The sequence below is a fragment of the Phanerochaete carnosa genome, assembly GCF_000300595.1.
Source record: "Phanerochaete carnosa HHB-10118-sp unplaced genomic scaffold PHACAscaffold_77, whole genome shotgun sequence".
Classification (NCBI taxonomy): Eukaryota; Fungi; Basidiomycota; class Agaricomycetes; order Polyporales; family Phanerochaetaceae; genus Phanerochaete; species Phanerochaete carnosa.
In genome coordinates this window covers 468-9,020 of record NW_006767704.1, presented here as the reverse complement: position 1 = coordinate 9,020, position 8,553 = coordinate 468, and the positions used below count along the sequence as shown (strand labels likewise).

General features: G+C 55.8%; 3 protein-coding genes across 3 annotated transcripts; 1 reads left to right on the top strand and 2 right to left on the bottom strand.

The window, feature by feature from the left end:
• Nucleotides 1-830: 830 nt before the first annotated feature.
• PHACADRAFT_202000 (uncharacterized protein) lies at nucleotides 831-3,203 on the bottom strand (the record flags this gene model as incomplete). The annotated part of the gene is made up of 3 exons (XM_007402271.1): nucleotides 831-2,644; nucleotides 2,705-2,778; nucleotides 2,851-3,203. 3 exons carry the CDS (start codon nucleotides 3,201-3,203, stop codon nucleotides 831-833), a joined length of 2,241 nt encoding a protein of 746 aa, XP_007402333.1.
• Nucleotides 3,204-3,235: 32 nt separating this feature from the next.
• PHACADRAFT_201999 (uncharacterized protein) lies at nucleotides 3,236-4,148 on the top strand (the record flags this gene model as incomplete). The annotated part of the gene is made up of 7 exons (XM_007402270.1): nucleotides 3,236-3,248; nucleotides 3,314-3,364; nucleotides 3,424-3,496; nucleotides 3,570-3,683; nucleotides 3,753-3,808; nucleotides 3,866-3,975; nucleotides 4,029-4,148. 7 exons carry the CDS (start codon nucleotides 3,236-3,238, stop codon nucleotides 4,146-4,148), a joined length of 537 nt encoding a protein of 178 aa, XP_007402332.1.
• Nucleotides 4,149-5,495: 1,347 nt separating this feature from the next.
• On the bottom strand, nucleotides 5,496-8,099 carry PHACADRAFT_107488 (uncharacterized protein; the record flags this gene model as incomplete). The annotated part of the gene is made up of 5 exons (XM_007402269.1): nucleotides 5,496-5,576; nucleotides 5,706-5,942; nucleotides 6,015-6,337; nucleotides 6,623-6,894; nucleotides 7,270-8,099. Coding segments are annotated over 5 exons (1,743 nt in total), but the record flags the coding sequence as incomplete, so codon positions are not given.
• Between the last annotated feature and the right edge of the window lie 454 nt (nucleotides 8,100-8,553).

Here is an 8,553-nt window from a genome sequence, read left to right as displayed (position 1 = left end):
TCTACTTGTTCAACCCTGGATCTTCTATCATGTCTTCTTCATACTCTTCCTGCTCCTGCTCCCCTATTTCTTCTCCCTCACTACTCATTAGCAAGCCACAGGCACTTATTTCTAAGTCCTCATCTTTTGGCTCACACCCTAAGCCTAGCACAGCCGCTCTCGCACACCTCAGCCCGGCATCAGAGGCTCTCGAGAATTCATTGTCCACAGCTCTTACCAGATTAGGTAGCTTAGCCGGCTGCGTCTCTGACTCAAGCAAGTAGTCTGTGCGTGTGAGGTGGGAACTGTGTGGTACCAATTCTGTAGCTACTATAGTTGCCCAGTCTCGGCTATAAGTCCCTAGCGTAGTGTCAAATCCTGTAAGCTTACTTGTGCTAATACTACCCAGGGGTCGCCCTATCATACACCACCAATCATGTCTGCTAATGTTACATACAGAGGCCATAGATGAAACTGAAAACCACAACGCGTCCAATGAGGGCATGTCACGGGGGCCACATCTCGTACCCGTCCTAGCGAGCCTGCTCGCTATGGGACCTGACGTGGCTTCCGTGCTTGCTAACAGCCTCCGAGAAGCATGGCCTGCGCCACTGGCTCGGGCGCACCCGCTGCGTGCTCGGTTGGCTTGGACAATTCCCCTCGCTGGACCTACAAGTACAGATAGATGGTCAAGAATAAAACGGTCGCAAACAAACACATCACCGAAGCAAAAATTAAAAGTACAAAGTCGCGCTCCCGTGTTGCCGGGCAGCGCATCGTCCGTATCGCCTAAGTCCCGTATAACCGCGTTAGTACCGTGTGTGCGCACATCTCGCGTCGTGCGTACCTTGTTAGTCACGGGGGGCCACAGTAGAGGGGTACGTGACAAGCTCCCGAGCGAGTCCGAGCTTCCCGAGTCGTCCCGTGAGCCGAAACGTCCGGATCGCTCGGTCGTCGTATCGGGTGGTGCGAAAGTCCAAGGCCCGCTGGCACGCCTGGATGCGCTCGTCATAGCGTCCGCGGAGGTTGTTCTGCGTCCAGAGATACTTGCACTGCCGTAGGAGGAGCTGCTCTTCGGCGAATAGAAACACATTGCCGTAGTGTTCGCTGTAAGGAAAGACGACCTCCATGACCTTTTTGTCCCAGCCGAATCGTCCACAGCGCAAGTCGTCCAACAGGTTGGGAAGCCCGGCGGTGACTGCGGAGGTGTACTGGGTGTCTAGGATGCGAAGAAGGGCGCGGCGGATACTCACAAGGGCCGCCAAGTCGAACGGTCCGGTTGTGCTGTCGCGGTCGTAGCGACGCGACGCTTGCCCTGGGTTCGGCACGTTAAGAGACGGGCCTCGGTCGGGCTGCAACGTCAGAACTCGGCGGCGGTACTCACGGACGTCGTCGAGCACGTCGTTGTCGGTGTCGTTGCGCCACGGGGGAGTCGGCTCAAGGTAGGGGAGAGTGTAGCGGCGCTCAGTGGTGTCAGCAACAGGGATAGCGCGTCCGACGACGATCTCGCGGGCAGCCGCGAGCGCAAGTGGTCCGGTATAAGGTGGGATAGTCTCAATGCTGCTCACCGTAGTGTTGTCCATGGAGGTGTCGGCAGCGAGTTCGGGTGTGGGAGGAGTGGCAGGGGCATCCACCTCGTCGTTAGTGACGAGGGCCGTCGGTTCGTAGGCCTGCGCGTTCATTTCGTAGGCTCGCGTCAGGACTCGGACGAGCTCGGCGATGCGTTCACGTACCAGGGCCTCAGCCTCTTCGTACTCTCCTTCCTCGGGCTCTTGGGCGGTCTCCTCTTCGTGCTCGACGAGCACAGTGGTACCAAACCGGTAAGTAGCTTGCCCGCGCACCTGCTGAGTTCCGGAATACGGCGGCGGCGCAGGTTGTTCAGGGATGGTGACGCTGAACACCGGCACCGGGAGCGGCAAGGGATGCGGCTCCTGCGGCGGTGCCGGCTGCAGTGGAACGCGGTGGGTAGCAAGAGCGGTGGCGAGGGGCGGGCAGACGTACCGCGCAAGTCGAACGGGAGCGTCGTCATCGACGCGTGTCACCGCGTGAGGGAGCAAAGGCCGGGGGCGCCAGGCATCCTGGCAGGCAAAGCCGGCGGCTTCGTCTGGCCAGATGGCGCGGTCGTTGGTGCCGTCGAAGGGCGCGGCGGTCGGGCGTGGAGATGGCGGAGGAGGAGAAGGAGAGCAGGGCGGCGCGTCGTCGTCCGGGTCTGATATGAGGTCGTCCAGCGCCGGGCAATTACCGAACAAGTGCGCAGCTAGGCGCTCACGCTCGAGCTCGCGCTGAAGTTCCCCAAAGGCCCGGTCCTCGGCCTCTTCCTCGTCTTCACTCATTCCCCAGCTCTCCTCGCTGTCGCTTATGTCCATTTCCTCGCCGCTCGACTCATTACTGACGTTCGTTCGCAGGCTCGGCATCGACTCGTCTGATTCGGCGTCTCCTCCCTCGCTCCCCTCAAGTTCCTCGAAGTCTTCATCGTCCGACTCTCTCTCGGCCTCGCGCGCTTCTGCAAACATCCTCTCGTCCCCCAGATACTCCCCGTCGTCTGTGTCGCCGTCTGCGTCCGCCTCCGCTTCTCCGTCGGTCCCAAACTCGCTCTCCGTGTCCGACGTCTCTGCCTCCGTGACATCCTCCATGATGATCATGAGGGCGGCGCGGTCTTCTTCGCCTACAACCGCGTTTCGCACGGTGAGTACCAAATTAGCTTCGGCGGCTGACATGTGCGTACCTAGCAGGTGGTCTTCTTCGAGCAGAAGGCACACAGCACGCTGGCCGGCCGGCTGCACAGGCTGCCAGCCCTCGCTGGCCACATACGCACGATGGGGGACGCATCCGGTGAGTAGCCATACGACATACTTCATTTCAAAAACTAACTTCTCCTCCTCTTTGTTGTACGGAAGCCAAATACCGACCGCAGGGTCGGCCTCGTACGTGATGGGCGGTGGACGGTTCCAGGGGTCTCGGTAAAACGACGCGTCGAGCTGGCGGAGGTCGCGACGCTTTGGGAAGAACGCCAACACGCCACGGTCGAAGACTTGGGTGACGAGTAAGTTCTGTTTCTTCATTCTATCGATTGCGGCGGTTAACTGGTGGCACACCGAGTCTAGCTCGACGGTCTCAACCAGTTTGCCGATGATGCGCTGGCAGACGTCGGCTGGGATCTTCAAGCCATAACGCAGTGTGTTGTGATCAGTCACAACACGAGCGTCGTTGTTAGGCGTAGTCATAGCAAGGTAAGTGGAGCAAGAGTCCGCAGGAAATGTACCCAGTCCGTGCAGGATTGGTGAGTCATCTCCCGTTCTTCCTGGTCTTTTATCGCTGAGTCTACTGCTTCCAGAACCTCCGAACTTCGTCGTGAAGCTTCCAGCCTTCGAGTCATACCTCTCAGGTGAGTCCCCCCTTTCTCCTAACTGGTCTCTGGGCTCACCCCCGTTTCTTTTGTCACAGCCCGATCGATTTCGCGCAACCGAGCGCACTTCTGTGACACACAGCCTCCCGCCGTCGGCAACGACGGCCTCTTGTAGGTAAGGTTCTTTGTCCCTGTTACAGCAGCGACGACTGATAACTTCTCCCGACACTTCCTGACCCTTTAGTGCGCGCCGTACGGCTGGTACGCTAGTCGTCGGGTCTGGCCGTCCCACCTGGGAAGCGGCGCGCACGGTCTTGGGTATCCGGGGTCCCCAGACACTGATGGGGCGGCCGTCTCGGTATGTTCGATGTCTTCTAACGTCCTGATCACTCCCGCAGTCACCGCCCATCATCTCTGACACGAATAGGACCTGTGCGGGCTCACCGCCCATCTCTGCGTCGGTCCTTGTGACCCTCGGGCCAGGTACGTCCGCAGCAGTTCTGACATGTCGGACTCTGTACTCACACTCCTCTCGCGCAGCCTGTCGCACAATTTCGCCCCTCCGTATAGCATGGGCGCGATCAAGATCGCCCCAGCTATTTTCGAAAACGATCTCGGCACGCCGGCGGTCGTCCTGTGCTGAAAACCAGGTGCTTACCGGTTCGTAGTCTCCTCGTCTTTCACATTCCCTAATCTGTTGTAGGCACCGTTCGTGACTCCGCCGCAGCCGCCGCAAGTCTCGCTGCCGATCTTCTTCGGCTTCCCGCAAGCGTCGGTCCCGCTGCCATCGTACAAACTCGAGTACCCGCTCAAGCGGGAGTGACTCGGTCGCGCGCTGCGTCGTAGGTAAGTCATTCGTAGTGCTGCGACTCAGTTGTTGACTAGGTTCCACAGATACCCTTGCGCTACCGCTCACAGTTGTGCCGGTTTCGCTGTTTGGTACCTCTGCCGCAGTGTCCCCGGCTGACTCTTCGCAGCGGGTCCGACTGTTCGCCTCGTCATCGCCTGCGGCGCGCATGGCTCTCAAGTCCTCCCTCTCTACATCTGCCATCTCGAAGTCCTCTGCCCCGCCGTCGCCACTCAACTGCACCCGGGCGAGCTGGTCGGCCAAGTCTGCATCCGATGCGCTCTCACAGTGAGTGTCTCCCGACCACCTGTCCGCCTCGTTCTCACTGTCACGCTCCCATCGTAGGTATCCTGTGCGCAGGCCCTGCCTGCTGCCTTCGCCTTCGTCTTCCAACTGCTCCTGGTCTTCCTGGATGCGCACACTGAACACGCATTCCTGCGGCTCAGGTACGTCCTCGTAGTCCTTCATCGTGCTTTCTCTACTGACCGCTTCTTCCTTCTTGCCAGTCCCTGGCCCAGATGCACCTTTGTGCGACCGGTCATTCGCGTCACACATACAGTCAGGCACTTCGGGCGTTCTCGGGTCCTTTGCCTTAGGTCGTTGCGGAAGCATGGCGTATTGCGGACCGCACAGGAGGTCAACGAGACCCAATGGAATCTCTGTCGCCATCAGAGCTGCCGCGCATCTCATAGATGATAAACGCGACTCTCGTTCCTGCTGCCTTGCTTCTTGTTCCAAGGTCACGGCTCGTTCATGCATCTCGCTCACTGGCTTGACTGACTGGCCCCAAATTGCTTGCTGGCATGCATGACGGGCTTTCTCCCACCAGCTCCGTGGTGGTGGTCCATCCTCGGGTACGTGGGTGTCTTCGTTTACCAGGATAGGACATGGCTGATTGATGCCAGACCTCTCAGCCTCATTACATAGTGTTGCGACGTCCATATCTCCTGGGCGCATGGTGCACATTAGAGAGGAAGGGCCAGACACAGATGTCCGGGGGTCGCTTGAGCTTGCTAGCTCAAGCAGAGCTTCTGCCGCCAGTTGTTCTCCCATGCTGTAACTAGTGCCCAAAGTCTTATTCTTATCTTCTCCTGCAATGGTTCCTTCCACGTCTGTCTCTGGTTCTTCTTCAAACCTGCTCGTATCTTCCTGAGTGTCCCACTGAGCTGGTTGGAGGGTGCCTATCATGCACGCTACTTCAGTTTGCACATCTTCAGGTGCATGGTATGACAGTTCCTGACTGGGACTTGCTTTTGCTGCAGATGTGATAGTTGCAACGAGATGATGAGTCCGATTCAGATATTCCTGAATGCTTGGGTCTACATCATGCTCGGGTGCTACCAGCATCTCATATCGCACTGTAAGAGTGTTGTCCTTGAAGAGCAAGTAGGTACCGTCAATGCGCTCATCAATACTTACAAAGTTTCCGCGCTGCCAGGGACGTCCTAGCAATAGGTCAAACGGCGCTTTGTGCCCGATGAAGAGACTTGCATGCGTGACGACACTTCCACAGGTGAGTGGGACTTCAGGCACAAATCCTTGTAGAATGCCCTCTCCGCCATTTGCGTCTCCCATTACAATCTTGCGTGTTACATCCATGGGCCGCCCAACTGCACCTTGCCACACTTTCCTGTGTGCTATATTCAGCTGGGAACCTGTGTCCACTATAGCTGTTATAGGTATTCCATCACATTCCAGGCGAAGGCGTATTAGCTGGCCTTTCTGACGACAGGGAAAAGCTGTTGCAGCCATGCATGCTGCTGCAAACTCCTCATGGTCTGTATCGATGTAGCGCGCAATTGCTCGAGTCGTATCTTCCTTTCCTACTGCTCGTGTAGCCACATTCTTTGGGCGAATGACCTCCTGTACTTGCTGAGTCATTTCTCTGGATACTGCCAGCAGTTCACCAACTGCTACAGTAATAGGCGCATTGAGAACTCGGTCCAGCATAGTCTTGGGATTGACATGCTCCTGGATTTCTGATCTTCTAGGCCTCTTCTGAGCAGGCTCCTCATTTCCTGCATGCTCCATAGGACGGCCTGTTTGCTTCTTCCTTCGCTGATCAGCTGGAGGCACTGTCGCATCTTCCATTATGGCATCATCATCTGCAGGATCAAATGCAGCTGGCTTAACCTCTATAGGTACTGGCCTAGGAGCCACAGGAACTGGGGCCAGAGCTTTAGCATTGTCTTGCCTAGGAGGCCGATTTGTAGCATCCCGGGGAGGCTCAGGCTTTAGAGGAGGAAGGTTTTGCTTCTTGCGCCGCTCCTCTAACTCCTTTCTAGTAGGTAACCAGACTCCATCAAAGCGCTCCCGGCGATTCTCCTGGTTCTCTTTCTGATTTCGCGTAGCTGGGTAAATCTCCAGCCAGTCCTCATCAGAGTCAGAGCTTTCATCCTGCAGTCCAACTAGCTGTCCTTGGTAGGCAGTGGCTGAGCTAGCTGAGGTACTGGGAGTAGGCGGAATCGTGATGAGATTGGTCTGAGGAGCTGTGGCCCGTTTGATAGCTGCAATCCATGTCTCATCCTGGTTCCTGAACAGTGTTGTTCCATTGCTCAGTACAAAGCGATTCCGCTCATCCTTTTTAACTACACCCTGATTGATGTAGTCCTGCAGCTGCTGGCATCGTGACAAGTTGTGCCCTGTACTGCCACATCCCCAGCAAGGTCCACGAGGTGGGAAAGCATCACCACTGAGATGTGGTGGTGTCTCTCGCTCAAAACTCCGATTGGGTGGAGGTGTAGGCACTCGCCGCCGATCGACCGGGGCTGCAACACAGGTCCTGACTAAGGGGTTCCTGTTACAGGCCCTGAAGTAGATTACAGCATAGGCTGGATCGTCGATCTGCATCTTCTCCAGCTGCTTGATCAGGTCTTCTACATCAGGATCATCCCTGGGAGTCTGAGTTCCAGGAGTTGGGACTGGGGTAGGCACTCGTCGCGTGCGTGAGGCCGGAGGTGTATCAGAGTCGCTTTCTGCATCAGCTCCTTCATCTGGCAGCCTGAATGAGACCTTTCGCTTAATCTTCTTCGAGCTTTTCTTCTTCCTTTCCCTTTCTCTCTCTCTTGATGAATCTCTGGCCTTTGCCTTCTTTGACTTCTTTCGCCTTACGTAGTCTTCATCTGACCAGTCATCCTCATCTTCTGAGTCTGAACTATCCGTAGTTGTCTCAGAGGCTGAGTTCTCAGACTCAGGTTCTGACAACAGGCGATCTCTATCAAAGCGATGGCGATGCAGTAGCGCTTCTGCTACTTTACACACATCATCAACCTTGAAGGGGTTGGCAAGATCATGTTGAGGGTTCTGGGCTAGTAGGCGGGACTCTACACTGTTTCTGAACATATCAGGAATGCCTACCCAGAAGTAGTAGTCGTGGTCGTAGTCTGAAAGTCGCCCTTTCTGCTTCAACCATCCTGCAATCCTGATGAAGTCACGACAGTACTTCACCCAGGCTGCCATGGTCTTGATGGACTTGACACGACTATGCCGAGCTAACTTTTCCAGGTCACGTACCATGAATCGTTCCTGGTCCTTGTCTGCTTCATAGAATCTCTTGACATCAGAGACAAAGTCATTCCAGTCTCTGCGCTGATAACTTCTAAGACCTTCCATAAACTTGCGCACACTGCGAGAGCAGTAATGCAAAATACTCTCCACTTTGTCTCTGTCTGAAGTGACATTGTGCTTGTCGCAGAGTAATCCATAAAAACGTAGGAAAGGGAGCACATCCGAGTGCTTGCCTTTAAACTTTCTGGGTGCTCCTCTCTGTCCAGGAAGAGGAAGAGCTACTACTCCTCCTCCCACAACAGTAGTAGAGGTATTCGTACTCTGAGTAACAGGGTTGCTTGCAGCTGGTGTAGGTGCAGGAGGGTGGTTAGCACTAGGATTGTTCCCTGGCGCTGGCGCCTGCTGGGGACCTGAAGGCATAAGGGAATTGTATGGGATAAGACTTCTTGACTGACTTGCTGGTGGCTGACTAGAACTTGAAGGTGTACTTGCAAATGAAGTGACACTTGGGGGAATGTCCGACACTGAGGACACTGACGACGGTGGAGACGACAAAGATCGAGGCGAATGTGAATCACCTTGGGACATACACAACTGATCTAGAACTCCCCCTCGCGGTGGGCTCCAGATATCGTGGTGTAAAAGGGCGGGGAAAAACGGTAGGCGAGACGCACTTGAATGAGCGTGGAACTAGCCACTTAAAAACAACCGCACTTTTATCCGAGTTAGGTGGATCAGACGTAAGATCAACTTCTGCCTCGGGTGTTCGTTGAGGAGGGGAAGACCACTAGAATAAGTTGTGTAGGCAGGGAATAAGGGAAGACACGTATTCGCGTAAGGGGTAGCCGTCTCACTTGTATAAGACTGCTAGCAC